At 49.6% G+C, this 16,993-nt stretch overlaps 1 protein-coding gene across 1 annotated transcript in view; it reads right to left on the reverse strand.

Moving 5' to 3' along the window:
* Nucleotides 1-16,993, reverse strand: part of LOC129812713 (ras-associated and pleckstrin homology domains-containing protein 1-like) — a 262,711-nt gene that overhangs the window by 99,747 nt on the left and 145,971 nt on the right. Inside the window, exons 5-6 of the mRNA XM_055864530.1 lie at nucleotides 9,183-9,417; nucleotides 7,233-7,620 (exon numbers count right to left, since the gene is read on the reverse strand). Coding sequence (XP_055720505.1) covers nucleotides 7,233-7,620; nucleotides 9,183-9,417 — 623 coding nt within the window. The remainder of the gene's footprint in view (nucleotides 1-7,232; nucleotides 7,621-9,182; nucleotides 9,418-16,993) is intronic.

The following is a 16,993-nucleotide window of genomic DNA, read 5'->3' on the forward strand; positions in this document are numbered from 1 at the left end:
ATATATACATATGTTATGTTACCTCCAGATGGTTTAATATCTATATATCTACATATGTTATGTTACCTCCAGATGGTTTAATATCTATATATCTACATATCTACATATGTTATGTTACCTCCAGATGGTTTATTATCTAAATCTACATATGTTATGTTACCTCCAGATGGTTTAATATCTATATATCTATATATCTACATATGTTATGTTACCTCCAGATGGTTTAATATCTATATATCTATATATCTATATATGTTATGTTACCTCCAGATGGTTTAAAATCTATATACACTGCTCAAAAAAATAAAGGGAACACTTAAACACCACAATGTAACTCCAAGTCAATCACAGTTCTGTGAAATCAAACTGTCCACTTAGGAAGCAACACTGATTGACAATAAATTTCACATGCTGTTGTGCAAATGGAATAGACAACAGGTGGAAATTATAGGCAATTAACAAGACACCCCCAAAAAAGGAGTGGTTCTTCAGGTGGTGACCACAGACCACTTCTCAGTTCCTATGCTTCCTGGCTGATGTTTTGGTCACATGAGACGGAGTCTACAACCCACACAAGTGGCTCAGGTAGTGTACACAGGCTGTGGATTGATATCTCTATCATAAACTGACAGATTGTATGTGTCTCAGGATACACTTCAATGACTTCTGCAATACCTGGTCTGCATCTGAAATCCCTATTCCCTATACAGTGCACTACTATAGACCAGAACCCTATACCCTATATAGTGCACTACTATTGACCAGGCCCTATTCCCTATGGAGTGCACTACCAGAGCCCTATTCCCTATGTAGTGCACTACTATAGACCAGAGCCCTATTCCCTATGTAGTGCACTACTATAGACCAGAGCCCTATTCCCTGTATAGTGCACTACTATAGACCAGAGCCCTATTCCCTATATAGTACACTACTATAGACCAGAACCCTATTCCCTATATAATACTCTACTTTAGACCAGAGCCCTATTCCCTATATACTGCACTACTATAGACCAGAGCCCTATTCCCTATATAGTGCACTACTATAGACCAGAGCCCTGTTCCCTATATAGTACACTACTTTAGACCAGAGCCCTATTCCCTATATAGTGCACTACTATTGACCATCTGGAACTCTACCAAATCATGTCGATTTATTATTTAATACAATGACTTACGTGTCATTAAAGATGCCATATTAAATGGTCAGATTAGTCATCCCTGGTCCCAATACATTATAAACCACCAGACCCCATCATCACTAATACAGGAACAGCTGAACTAACCGTTGACCCCTAAACGTTAGGAGAACGAAACAGAATCAAGTCTGAGCGAGGCCCAGCAGGCAGAAAGCAGCTTTACACCAGGGTTACTGCAGTGCTCTCTCTCTTTCTCTGTGTGCCAAATACCACTCTATTCCCTATGTAGTACACTACATTTCACCATAGCTCTAACGGGCCCTATATAGTACACTACATTTCACCATAGCTCTAACGGGCCCTATATAGTACACTACATTTCACCATAGCTCTAACGGGCCCTAGTCAATTGTTGTGCACTATGTTGGTATTACGGTTCCATTTGGGTAGCAATCTCTCTCCCTCCTCTGCCTCCCTCCCTCCTCTGCCTCCCTCCATCCTCTGCCTCCCTCCCTCCTCTCTCCCTCCTCTGCCTCCCTCCATCCTCTCTCCCTCCTCTGCCTCCCTCCATTCTCTCTCCCTCCTCTGCCTCCCTCCATTCTCTCTCCCTCCTCTGCCTCCCTCCATCCTCTCTCCCTCCTCTGCCTCCCTCCATTCTCTCTCCCTCCTCTGCCTCCCTCCATTCTCTCTCCCTCCTCTGCCTCCCTCCATCCTCTCTCCCTCCTCTGCCTCTCTCCCTCCTCTGCCTCCCTCCATTCTCTCTCCCTCCTCTGCCTCCCTCCATTCTCTCTCCCTCCTCTGCCTCCCTCCATCCTCTCTCCCTCCTCTGCCTCCCTCCATCCTCTCTCCCCACAGCCTGTCTGTCAGTCTGTCTGGCTGTCAGCTTCAAATCTGTCTGTGACCTCCCCCGGTTTAATCTGCACATCTGGTGCTCTCTCTCTCTCCATCTACACTAACAAACCATCTCTCTCTCCATCTACACTAACAAACCATCTCTCTCTCTCTCTCTCTCCACCTACACTAACAAACCATCTCTCTCTCTCTCCACCTACACTAACAAACCATCTCTCTCTCTCCATCTACACTAACAAACCATCTCTCTCTCTCCATCTACACTAACAAACCATCTCTCTCTCTCTCTCTCTCCACCTACACTAACAAACCATCTCTCTCTCTCTCCACCTACACTAACAAACCATCTCTCTCTCTCTCCACCTACACTAACAAACCATCTCTCTCTCTCCATCTACACTAACAAACCATCTCTCTCTCTCCATCTACACTAACAAACCATCTCTCTCTCTCTCCATCTACACTAACAAACCATCTCTCTCTCTCTCCATCTACACTAACAAACCATCTCTCTCTCTCTCCATCTACACTAACAAACCATCTCTCTCTCTCCATCTACACTAACAAACCATCTCTCTCTCCATCTACACTAACAAACCATCTCTCCCTCTCTATCTCCACCTACACTAACAAACCATCTCTCTCTCTCTCCACCTACACTAACAAACCATCTCTCCCTCTCTCTCTCTCTCTCTACCTACACTAACAAACCATCTCTCTCTCTCTCCACCTACACTAACAAACCATCTCTCTCTCTCTCCACCTACACTAACAAACCATCTCTCTCTCTCCATCTACACTAACAAACCATCTCTCTCTCTCCATCTACACTAACAAACCATCTCTCTCTCTCTCTCCATCTACACTAACAAACCATCTCTCTCTCTCTCTCCATCTACACTAACAAACCATCTCTCTCTCTCTCCACCTACACTAACAAACCATCTCTCTCTCTCCATCTACACTAACAAACCATCTCTCTCTCTCTCTCTCTCTCCATCTACACTAACAAACCATCTCTCTCTCTCTCTCCATCTACACTAACAAACCATCTCTCTCTCTCTCCATCTACACTAACAAACCATCTCTCTCTCTCTCAATCTACACTAACAAACCATCTCTCTCTCTCTCTCTCTCCATCTACACTAACAAACCATCTCTCTCTCCATCTACACTAGCAAACCATCTCTCTCTCTCTCTCTCTCTCTCCATCTACACTAACAAACCATCTCTCTCTCTCTCTCCATCTACACTAACAAACCATCTCTCTCTCTCTCTCTCCATCTACACTAACAAACCATCTCTCTCTCTCTCTCCATCTACATTTAACAAACCATCTCTCTCTCTCTCCATCTACACTAACAAACCATCTCTCTCTCTCCACCTACACTAACAAACCATCTCTCTCTCTCCATCTACACTAACAAACCATCTCTCTCTCTCCATCTACACTAACAAACCATCTCTCTCTCTCTATCTACACTAACAAACCATCTCTCTCTCTCTCTCCATCTACACTAACAAACCATCTCTCTCTCTCTCTCTCTACACTAACAAACCATCTCTCTCTCTCTCTCCATCTACATTTAACAAACCATCTCTCTCTCTCTCCATCTACACTAACAAACCATCTCTCTCTCTCTCCATCTACACTAACAAACCATCTCTCTCTCTCTCCATCTACACTAACAAACCATCTCTCTCTCTCCACCTACACTAACAAACCATCTCTCTCTCTCTCCATCTACACTAACAAACCATCTCTCTCTCTCCATCTACACTAACAAACCATCTCTCTCTCTCTCTCCATCTACACTAACAAACCATCTCTCTCTCTCTTTTCTTCTTAAAGCATTGTTGGTTAAGGGCTTGTCAGTAAGCATTTCACTGTAAGGTCTACTACACCTGTTGTATTCAGCATTTCACTGTGAGGTCTACTACACCTGTTGTATTCAGCATTTCACTGTGAGGTCTACTACACCTGTTGTATTCAGCATTTCACTGTGAGGTCTACTACACCTGTTGTATTCAGCATTTCACTGTAAGGTCTACTACACCTGTTGTATTCAGCATTTCACTGTAAGGTCCACTACACCTGTTGTATTCAGCATTTCACTGTGAAGTCTATTACACCTGTTGTATTCAGCATTTCACTGTGAGGTCTACTACACCTGTTGTATTCAGCATTTCACTGTGAGGTCTACTACACCTGTTGTATTCAGCATTTCACTGTGAGGTCTACTACACCTGTTGTATTCAGCATTTCACTGTGAGGTCTACTACACCTGTTGTATTCAGCATTTCACTGTAAGGTCTACACCTGTTGTATTCAGCATTTCACTGTGAAGTCTACTACACCTGTTGTATTCAGCATTTCACTGTAAGGTCTACTACACCTGTTGTATTCAGCATTTCACTGTAAGGTCTACCTACACCTGTTGTATTCAGCATTTCACTGTAAGGTCTACTACACCTGTTGTATTCAGCATTTCACTGTAAGGTCTACTACACCTGTTGTATTCAGCATTTCACTGTAAGGTCTACTACACCTGTTGTATTCAGTATTTCACTGTAAGGTCTACTACACCTGTTGTATTCAGCATTTCACTGTGAGGTCTACACCTGTTGTATTCAGCATTTCACTGTGAGGTCTACTACACCTGTTGTATTCAGCATTTCACTGTGAGGTCTACTACACCTGTTGTATTCAGCATTTCACTGTAAGGTCTACTACACCTGTTGTATTCAGCATTTCACTGTGAGGTCTACTACACCTGTTGTATTCAGCATTTCACTGGGAGGTCTACTACACCTGTTGTATTCAGCATTTCACTGTGAGGTCTACTACACCTGTTGTATTCAGCATTTCACTGTGAGGTCTACTACACCTGTTGTATTCAGCATTTCACTGTGAGGTCTACTACACCTGTTGTATTCAGCATTTCACTGTAAGGTCTACTACACCTGTTGTATTCAGCATTTCACTGTGAGGTCTACTACACCTGTTGTATTCAGCATTTCACTGTGAGGTCTACCTACACCTGTTGTATTCAGCATTTCACTGTGAGGTCTACTACACCTGTTGTATTCAGCATTTCACTGTGAGGTCTACTACACCTGTTGTATTCAGCATTTCACTGTGAGGTCTACTACACCTGTTGTATTCAGCATTTCACTGTGAGGTCTACTACACCTGTTGTATTCAGCATTTCACTGTGAGGTCTACTACACCTGTTGTATTCAGCATTTCACTGTAAGGTCTACTACACCTGTTGTATTCAGCATTTCACTGTGAGGTCTACTACACCTGTTGTATTCAGCATTTCACTGTAAGGTCTACTACACCTGTTGTATTCAGCATTTCACTGTAAGGTCTACTACACCTGTTGTATTCAGCATTTCACAGTGAGGTCTACTACACCTGTTGTATTCAGCATTTCACTGTAAGGTCTACTACACCTGTTGTATTCAGCATTTCACTGTGAGGTCTACTACACCTGTTGTATTCAGCATTTCACTGTGAGGTCTACTACACCTGTTGTATTCAGCATTTCACTGTAAGGTCTACACCTGTTGTATTCAGCATTTCACTGTGAGGTCTACTACACCTGTTGTATTCAGCATTTCACTGTGAGGTCTACACCTGTTGTATTCAGCATTTCACTGTGAGGTCTACTACACCTGTTGTATTCAGCATTTCACTGTGAGGTCTACTACACCTGTTGTATTCAGCATTTCACTGTAAGGTCTACTACACCTGTTGTATTCAGCATTTCACTGTAAGGTCTACTACACCTGTTGTATTCAGCATTTCACTGTAAGGTCTACTACACCTGTTGTATTCAGCATTTCACTGTAAGGTCTACTACACCTGTTGTATTCAGCATTTCACTGTGAGGTCTACACCTGTTGTATTCAGCATTTCACTGTGAGGTCTACACCTGTTGTATTCAGCATTTCACTGTGAGGTCTACTACACCTGTTGTATTCAGCATTTCACTGTGAGGTCTACTACACCTGTTGTATTCAGCATTTCACTGTGAGGTCTACTACACCTGTTGTATTCAGCATTTCACTGTAAGGTCTACTACACCTGTTGTATTCAGCATTTCACTGTAAGGTCTACACCTGTTGTATTCAGCATTTCACTGTAAGGTCTACTACACCTGTTGTATTCAGCATTTCACTGTAAGGTCTACTACACCTGTTGTATTCAGCATTTCACTGTAAGGTCTACACCTGTTGTATTCAGCATTTCACTGTAAGGTCTACTACACCTGTTGTATTCAGCATTTCACTGTAAGGTCTACTACACCTGTTGTATTCAGCATTTCACTGTAAGGTCTACACCTGTTTTATTCAGCATTTCACTGTAAGGTCTACTACACCTGTTGTATTCAGCATTTCACTGTGAGGTCTACTACACCTGTTGTATTCAGCATTTCACTGTGAGGTCTACTACACCTGTTGTATTCAGCATTTCACTGTGAGGTCGACTACACCTGTTGTATTCAGCATTTCACTGTAAGGTCTACTACACCTGTTGTATTCAGCATTTCACTGTGAGGTCTACTACACCTGTTGTATTCAGCATTTCACTGTGAGGTCTACACCTGTTGTATTCAGCATTTCACTGTGAGGTCTACTACACCTGTTGTATTCAGCATTTCACTGTGAAGTCTACTACACCTGTTGTATTCAGCATTTCACTGTGAGGTCTACTACACCTGTTGTATTCAGCATTTCACTGTGAAGTCTACTACACCTGTTGTATTCAGCATTTCACTGTGAGGTCTACTACACCTGTTGTATTCAACATTTCACTGTAAGGTCTACTACACCTGTTGTATTCAGCATTTCACTGTACGGTCTACTACACCTGTTGTATTCAGCATTTCACTGTGAGGTCTACTACACCTGTTATATTCGGCACATGTGACAAATAAAATGTGATATTAAGACTATAATGTATTTAGGAAAGGTGAAGAACAAAGGGGGCATGATTTAAAAAATGGCAATGTAATAAATTACATTCAGTACTATTGTTAAGAGATAAACTAGTTTTATTTATTTAATGGTCCTTCAATCTGGTTCTATCAGTATATCAGTTGGTACAGTCTGAATCGCTGTAGAGGAATGTAGTGAAGGTTGAACAGTGCATGTAGTAGTGTGTGTGTGTGTGTGTGTGTGTGTGTGTGTGTGTGTGTGTGTGTGTGTGTGTGTATATCGAGAGGTCACCTACCTCTGTACTGCCCGGGGGGCCCTGATTGGACCCCTGTGGTGTGGGTGTTGCCCCGTCCTGCTCCGAGGGCTGGATATCCAGAGAATCCACGCTGCTGGCCGATGCAGAGTTCACCGACGACCAGGAGGACTGGGAGATGGAGCGGACCGCGTGTTCGCTGACCGTCCCCACGGAGCCTGTCCTGCGGTGGCTGTGGTGATGGGAGGCGGGCCTCCGCATGGTGGAGGAGGAAGAGGTGGAGCCACTAGCCAAGGAGTGGGAGCTCTGTCTGCCAGCCTCGTCCATACTGAGAGACTTCTGCTCCAGCCGGGACGTGATATCATCCAGGGACAGGTTGGAGACCAAGGGACGGCGAGCTGCCACCGTGGAGGCTGGCGAGGCCCGGGTACTGGTAGATAGACAGAGGGGTACTTTACTTTATCTAAGGTCAAAAACAGCAGCAAAATAAAAACACATACTGTACCAGACAATAAAAATAACAAAGTCCGAAAGGAAGTCAATCAATAAAAATGTGCTAAATTGATAAATAATCAATAAATAAACACATAAATATCACAACACAACAGTGACATCAAAGACGTCTTCAACATAAATATATCCACAGTTCAGTAACAGCTTACCTGCTGGAGGCACTGCCCCTCGCTCCACCATGCCATGCTTACCTGCTGGAGGCACTGCCCCTCGCTCCACCATGCCTAACATGCCATGCTTACCTGCTGGAGGCACTGCCCCTCGCTCCACCATGCCTAACATGCCATGCTTACCTGCTGGAGGCACTGCCCCCACTGCTGGAGGTGCCTCCTCCACTGCCCCTCGCTCCACCATGCCTAACATGCCATGCTTACCTGCTGGAGGCACTGCCCCTCGCTCCACCATGCCTAACATGCCATGCTTACCTGCTGGAGGCACTTCCCCCACTGCTGGAGGTTCCTCCTCCACTGCCTCCCGCTCCACCATGCCTAACATGCCATGCTTACCTGCTGGAGGTGCCTCCCCCACTGCTGGAGGTTCCCGCTCCACTGCCCCTCGCTCCACCATGCCTAACATGCCATGCTTACCTGCTGGAAAACCTCCCCCCCTGCTGAAGGTGCCCGCTCCACTGCCCCTCGCTCCACCATGCCTAACATGCCATGCTTACCTGCTGGAGGCACTGCCCCCACTGCTGGAGGTGCCTCCTCCACTGCCTCCCGCTCCACTATGCCCACCATGCCATGCTTACCTGCTGGAGGCACTGCCCCCACTGCTGGAGGTTCCTCCTCCACTGCCCCCCGCTCCACCATGCCCACCATGCCATGCTTACCTGCTGGAGGCACTGCCCCCACTGCTGGAGGTGCCTCCTCCACTGCCCCCCGCTCCACCATGCCTAACATGCCATGCTTACCTGCTGGAGGCACTGCCCCCACTGCTGGAGGTGCCTCCTCCACTGCCTCCCGCTCCACCATGCCTAACATGCCATGCTTACCTGCTGGAGGCACTGCCCCCACTGCTGGAGGTGCCCGCTCCACTGCCCCCCGCTCCACCATGCCTAACATGCCATGCTTACCTGCTGGAGGCACTGCCCCCACTGCTGGAGGTGCCTCCTCCACTGCCCCCCGCTCCACTATGCCCACCATGCCATGCTTACCTGCTGGAGGCACTGCCCCCACTGCTGGAGGTTCCTCCTCCACTGCCTCCCCGCTCCACCATGCCCACCATGCCATGCTTACCTGCTGGAGGCACTGCCCCCACTGCTGGAGGTTCCTCCTCCACTGCCTCCCCGCTCCACCATGCCCACCATGCCATGCTTACCTGCTGGAGGCACTGCCCCCACTGCTGGAGGTGCCTCCTCCACTGCCTCCCGCTCCACCATGCCCACCATGCCATGCTTACCTGCTGGAGGCACTGCCCCCACTGCTGGAGGTGCCTCCTCCACTGCCTCCCGCTCCACCATGCCTAACATGCCATGCTTACCTGCTGGAGGCACTGCCCCCACTGCTGGAGGTTCCTCCTCCACTGCCCCCCGCTCCACCATGCCCCTTGGTGCTGCTGCGGCCAGCAGGGGGTTTCTGGCGCAGCTTAGCATCACCTGGCACACCCAGCCTGTTCTTGCCACTATTGGGCTTGGTGCTCAGCTCCTGCTCTATGGAACACAGGTCTGCCATCAGGGAATCCAGGTCTACACTGTCTCCACCCTTGTTCAAAGCCTCTGGAACAAGAAGAATAACAACAACATTAACAACAACAAAAAACAACAACAAAAACAACAACATAAACAACATAAACAACAACATTAACAACAACAACATTAACAACAACAACATAAACAACAACATAAACATCAAAAACAAGATCAACAACAACATCAACAACATAAACAACAACATTAACAACAACAACATAAACAGCAACATAAACAACAACAACATAAACAGCAACATAAACAACAACAACTTAAACAACAACATTAACAACAACATAAACAACAACAAAAACAACAACATAAACAACAACATTAAAAACAAACACAAATAATATAGCTGCAAGCAGCCATGCCGGGGTTCAAGCTTCGGCCCCATAGCACCACCACCAGGACAACTTGTACACATTTCCTTTCGGATGAGCTACTTCTGTACTCTTTACCACACTTGCCAAATATCAGAACTCAAAATCAAACAGAAAACACAATATGCTTTTGATGTATTTTGGACCATTTTCAATAATGTCGACTACTTTAAACCGCCTTATTCTCCAGAATAATCTTGGGATGCACGCATTAAAAATAAATAATTTCCCGAAGACTCTAGTGCAAAACAATATGGCTGCTATAAGCCAATGAGCTTGCGATAATTGTTTTTCCTGTCCAACAGCGCTACCGTGTCAGCAAACAACCATACTCTAGAGGTCAGCTAGACTGACATCCCTGAGCATGTGTGCCAAATTCCATCACTCCGAGCCAATCTTTTTACATTTATTTAACTAGGCAAGTCAGTTAAGAACAAATTCTTATTTAAAATGACGGCCTACCCCGGCCAAACCCGGATGACGCTGGGCCAATTGTGCGCCGCCCTATGGGACTCCCCAATCACAGCTGGATGTGATACAACCTGGATTCGAACCAGGGACTGTAGTGACACCTCAACCACTGAGATGCAGTGCCTTAGACTGCTGCACCACTCGGGATAGAGAGATAGATAGAGAGATAGATATAGATAGAGAGATATATATAGATATAGATAGATATAGATAGATAGAGATAAAGATATAGATAGAGAGATAGATATAGAGAAAGATAGAGATAGTGAGATAGAGATAGATAGAGAGACATAGATATAAATAGATAGATAGAGATAGAGAGATATATATAGAGATAGATAGATAGAGATAGATATAGATAGAGAGATAGATAGATAGAGATATAGATAGATATATATAGATATAGATAGAGGTATAGATAGAGAGATAAAGATAGATAGGAGAGATAGATATAGATAGAGATATAGATAGAGAGAGATATATATAGAGAAATAGATATAGATAGAGAAATAGATATAGATATAGATAGAGAGATAGATATAGATATAGAGATAGATAGAGATAGAGATATATATAGATATAGATATAGATAGAGATAGATATAGCGCCATAGTGTAAAATAGGAACATCTGTGTCTGGTTTATATGTATTTATGTGCCAGGTCACGCCTACTTGAATGTTTATTGGTTATTATATTATAATATAATAATATTAATATATTATGTTATATTATTGTTTGTGTTGAAAGTATTCAGACCCCTTCACTTTTTCCACATTGCTACGTTACAGCCTTGTTCTAAAATGGATTTCATAATAATGTGTCCTCGTAAATTTACCCACAATACTCCATAATGGCAAAGCGAAAACAGGTTTTTTATAAAAAATTCAAAACAGAAATACCTTATTTACATAAGTATTCAGACCCTTTGATACGAGACTTGAAATGGAGCTCAGGTGCATCCTGTTTCCATTGATCATCCTTGAGATGTTTCTACAACTTGATTGGAGTCCACCTGTGGTAAATTCAATAGATTGGACATGATTTGGAAAGGCACAAACCTGTCTATATAAGGTCCCACAGTTGACAGTGCATGTCAGAGCAAAAACCAAGCCATGAGGTCGAAGGAATTGTCCGTAGAGCTCAGGACTGTCGAGGCACAGATCTGGGGAAGGGTACCAATAAATGTCTGCAGCATTGAAGGTCCCCAAGAACACAGTGGCATCATTCTGGAATGGAAGAAGATTGGAACCACCAAGACTCTTCCTAGAGCTGGCCGCCTTGTTCAGGGAGGTAACCAAGAACCCGATGGTCACTCTGACAGAGCTCCTGGGTTCCTCTGTGGAAACGGCTGTCCTTCTGGAAGGTTCTCCCATCTCTGCGACATTCCGCCAACCACAGGACTGGTGCCCTATCTGTTACCAAGAGATGTCAGCAGATTAAGGACATAAATGCAGCTCCTGCCTATTTTATCGCTTGTGATGGTTCAAGTGATGCTGATGACATAGCAAAGATAGCACAGCTCTGCAGTTATGTGAACTCTGGGGGTCCACAAGAGGAACTGCAGAGCTGTCTGTGGTAACAGATGGGGTACCAGCCCTGTGGTAACAGATGGATCACCAGCCTCGTGGTGTCTGTGGTAACAGATGGGGTACCAGCCCCGTGGTAACAGATGGAGTACCAGCCCCGTGGTAACAGATGGATCACCAGCCCCGTGGTAACAGATGGATCACCAGCCCCGTGGTAACAGATGGGGTACCAGCCCCGTGGTAACAGATGGGGTACCAGCCCCGTGGTAACAGATGGGGTACCAGCCCCGTGGTAACAGATGGGGTACCAGCCCTGTGGTAACAGATGGATCACCAGCCTCGTGGTGTCTGTGGTAACAGATGGGGTACCAGCCCCGTGGTAACAGATGGGGTACCAGCCCCGTGGTAACAGATGGATCACCAGCCCCGTGGTAACAGATGGGGTACCAGCCCCGTGGTAACAGATGGGGTACCAGCCCCGTGGTAACAGATGGGGTACCAGCCCCGTGGTAACAGATGGGGTACCAGCCCCGTGGTAACAGATGGGGTACCAGCCCCGTGGTAACAGATGGGGTACCAGCCCCGTGGTAACAAATGGGGTACCAGCCCCGTGGTAACAGATGGGGTACCAGCCCCGTGGTAACAGATGGGGTACCAGCCCCGTGGTAACAGATGGGGTACCAGCCCCGTGGTAACAGATGGGGTACCAGCCCCGTGGTAACAGATGGGGTACCAGCCCCGTGGTAACAGATGAGGTACCAGCCCCGTGGTAACAGATGGGGTACCAGCCCCGTGGTAACAGATGGGGTACCAGCCCCGTGGTAACAGATGGGGTACCAGCCCCGTGGTAACAGATGGGGTACCAGCCCCGTGGTAACAGATGTGGCACCAGCCCCGTGGTAACAGATGGGGCACCAGCCTCGTGGTAACAGATGGGGCACCAGCCCCGTGGTAACAGATGGGGTACCAGCCCCGTGGTAACAGACGGGGTACCAGCCCCGTGGTAACAGATGGGGTACCAGCCCTGTGGTAACAGATGGGGTACCAGCCAGGTGGTAACAGATGGGGCACCAGCCCCGTGGTAACAGATGGGGCACCAGCCCCGTGGTAACAGATGGGGTACCAGCCCCGTGGCAACAGATGGGGTACCAGCCCCGTGGTAACAGATGGGGTACCAGCCCCGTGGTAACAGATGGGGTACCAGCCCCGTGGTAACAGATGGGGCACCAGCCCCGTGGTAACAGATGGATCACCAGCCCCGTGGTAACAGATGGGGTACCAGCCCCGTGGTAGCAGATGGATCACCAGCCCCGTGGTAGCAGATGGGGTACCAGCCCTGTGGTAACAGATGGGGTACCAGCCCCGTGGTAACAGATGGGGTACCAGCCCTGTGGTAACAGATGTGGCACCAGCCCTGTGGTAACAGATGTGGCACCAGCCCTGTGGTAACAGATGGGGTACCAGCCCCGTGGTAACAGATGGGGTACCAGCCCTGTGGTAACAGATGGGGTACCAGCCCCGTGGTAACAGATGGGGTACCAGCCCTGTGATAACAGAGGGATCACCAGCCTAGTGGTGTCTGTGGTAACAGATGGGGTACCAGCCCCGTGGTAACAGATGGGGTACCAGCCTCGTGGTAACAGATGGGGTACCAGCCCTGTGGTAACAGATGGATCACCAGCCTCGTGGTGTCTGTGGTAACAGATGGGGTACCAGCCCCGTGGTAACAGATGGGGTACCAGCCCCGTGGTTACAGATGGATCACCAGCCCCGTGGTAACAGATGGTGTACCAGCCCTGTGGTAACAGATGGGGTACCAGCCCTGTGGTAACAGATGGGGTACCAGCCCCGTGGTAACAGATGGGGTACCAGCCCCGTGGTAACAGATGGGGTACCAGCCCCGTGGTAACAGATGGGGTACCAGCCCCGTGGTAACAGATGTGGTACCAGCCCCGTGGTAACAGATGGGGTACCAGCCCCGTGGTAACAGATGGATCACCAGCCCCGTGGTAACAGATGGATCACCAGCCCCGTGGTAACAGATGGGGCACCAGCCCCGTGGTAACAGATGGGGCACCAGCCCCGTGGTAACAGATGGGGTACCAGCCCCGTGGTAACAGATGTGGTACCAGCCCCGTGGTAACAGATGGGGCACCAGCCCTGTGGTAACAGATGGATCACCAGCCCCGTGGTAACAGATGGGGTACCAGCCCTGTGGTAACAAATGGGGTACCAGCCTAGTGGTACCAGATGGGGTACCAGCCTCGTGGTACCAGATGGGGTACCAGCCCCGTGGTAACAGATGGGGTACCAGCCCCGTGGTAACAGATGGGGTACCAGCCCCGTGGTAACAGATGGGGTACCAGCCCCGTGGTAACAGATGGGGTACCAGCCCCGTGGTAACAGATGGGGTACCAGCCCCGTGGTAACAGATGTGGTACCAGCCCCGTGGTAACAGATGGATCACCAGCCCTGTGGTAACAGATGGGGTACCAGCCCCGTGGTAACAGATGGGGTACCAGCCCCGTGGTAACAGATGGGGTACCAGCCCCGTGGTAACAGATGGGGTACCAGCCCTGTGGTAACAGATGGATCACCAGCCTCGTGGTGTCTGTGGTAACAGATGGGGTACCAGCCCCGTGGTAACAGATGGGGTACCAGCCTCGTGGTAACAGATGGGGTACCAGCCCCGTGGTAACAGATGGGGTACCAGCCCTGTGGTAACAGATGTGGCACCAGCCCTGTGGTAACAGATGTGGCACCAGCCCTGTGGTAACAGATGGGGTACCAGCCCCGTGGTAACAGATGGGGTACCAGCCCTGTGGTAACAGATGGGGTACCAGCCCCGTGGTAACAGATGGGGTACCAGCCCTGTGATAACAGATGGATCACCAGCCTCGTGGTGTCTGTGGTAACAGATGGGGTACCAGCCCCGTGGTAACAGATGGGGTACCAGCCTCGTGGTAACAGATGGGGTACCAGCCCTGTGGTAACAGATGGATCACCAGCCTCGTGGTGTCTGTGGTAACAGATGGGGTACCAGCCCCGTGGTAAAAGATGGGGTACCAGCCCCGTGGTTACAGATGGATCACCAGCCCCGTGGTAACAGATGGGGTACCAGCCCCGTGGTAACAGATGGGGTACCAGCCCTGTGGTAACAGATGGGGTACCAGCCCCGTGGTAACAGATGGGGTACCAGCCCCGTGGTAACAGATGGGGTACCAGCCCCGTGGTAACAGATGTGGTACCAGCCCCGTGGTAACAGATGGGGTACCAGCCCCGTGGTAACAGATGGGGTACCAGCCCCGTGGTAACAGATGGATCACCAGCCCCGTGGTAACAGATGGATCACCAGCCCCGTGGTAACAGATGGGGCACCAGCCCCGTGGTAACAGATGGGGCACCAGCCCCGTGGTAACAGATGGGGTACCAGCCCCGTGGTAACAGATGTGGTACCAGCCCCGTGGTAACAGATGGGGCACCAGCCCTGTGGTAACAGGTGGATCACCAGCCCCGTGGTAACAGATGGGGTACCAGCCCTGTGGTAACAAATGGGGTACCAGCCTAGTGGTACCAGATGGGGTACCAGCCTCATGGTACCAGATGGGGTACCAGCCCCGTGGTAACAGATGGGGTACCAGCCCCGTGGTAACAGATGGGGTACCAGCCCCGTGGTAACAGATGGGGTACCAGCCCCGTGGTAACAGATGGGGTACCAGCCCCGTGGTAACAGATGGGGTACCAGCCCCGTGGTAACAGATGTGGTACCAGCCCCGTGGTAACAGATGGATCACCAGCCCTGTGGTAACAGATGGGGTACCAGCCCCGTGGTAACAGATGGGGTACCAGCCCCGTGGTAACAGATGGGGTACCAGCCCCGTGGTAACAGATGGATCACCAACCTCGTGGTGTCTGTGGTAACAGATGGGGTACCAGCCCCGTGGTAACAGATGGGGTACCAGCCTCGTGGTAACAGATGGGGTACCAGCCCCGTGGTAACAGATGGATCACCAGCCCCGTGGTAACAGATGGGGTACCAGCCCCGTGGTAACAGATGGGGCACCAGCCCCGTGGTAACAGATGGGGCACCAGCCCCGTGGTAACAGATGGGGCACCAGCCCCGTGGTAACAGATGGGGCACCAGCCCCGTGGTAACAGATGGGGCACCAGCCCCGTGGTAACAGATGGGGCACCAGCCCCGTGGTAACAGATGGGGCACCAGCCCCGTGGTAACAGATGGGGCACCAGCCCCGTGGTAACAGATGGGGCACCAGCCCCGTGGTAACAGATGGGGTACCAGCCCCGTGGTAACAGATGGGGTACCAGCCCCGTGGTAACAGATGGGGCACCAGCCCCGTGGTAACAGATGGGGCACCAGCCCCGTGGTAACAGATGGGGCACCAGCCCCGTGGTAACAGATGGGGCACCAGCCCCGTGGTTACAGATGGGGTACCAGCCCCGTGGTAACAGATGGGGTACCAGCCCCGTGGTAACAGATGGGGTACCAGCCCCGTGGTAACAGATGGGGTACCAGCCCCGTGGTAACAGATGGGGTACCAGCCCCGTGGTAACAGATGGGGTACCAGCCCCGTGGTAACAGATGGGGTACCAGCCCCGTGGTAACAGATGGGGTACCAGCCCCGTGGTAACAGATGGGGTACCAGCCCCGTGGTAACAGATGGGGTACCAGCCCCGTGGTAACAGATGGGGCACCAGCCCCGTGGTAACAGATGGGGCACCAGCCCCGTGGTAACAGATGGGGCACCAGCCCCGTGGTAACAGATGGGGCACCAGCCCCGTGGTAACAGATGGGGCACCAGCCCCGTGGTAACAGATGGGGCACCAGCCCCGTGGTAACAGATGGGGTACCAGCCCCGTGGTAACAGATGGGGTACCAGCCCCGTGGTAACAGATGGGGTACCAGCCCCGTGGTAACAGATGGGGTACCAGCCCCGTGGTAACAGATGGGGTACCAGCCCCGTGGTAACAGATGGATCACCAGCCCCGTGGTAACAGATGGGGTACCAGCCCCGTGGTAACAGATGGGGTACCAGCCCCGTGGTAACAGATGGGGTACCAGCCCCGTGGTAACAGATGGGGTACCAGCCCCGTGGTAACAGATGGGGCACCAGCCCCGTGGTAACAGATGGGGCACCAGCCCCGTGGTAACAGATGGGGCACCAGCCCCGTGGTAACAGATGGGGCACCAGCCCCGTGGTAAC

Source organism: Salvelinus fontinalis, chromosome 16, assembly GCF_029448725.1.
Source record: "Salvelinus fontinalis isolate EN_2023a chromosome 16, ASM2944872v1, whole genome shotgun sequence".
Taxonomy (NCBI): Eukaryota; Metazoa; Chordata; class Actinopteri; order Salmoniformes; family Salmonidae; genus Salvelinus; species Salvelinus fontinalis.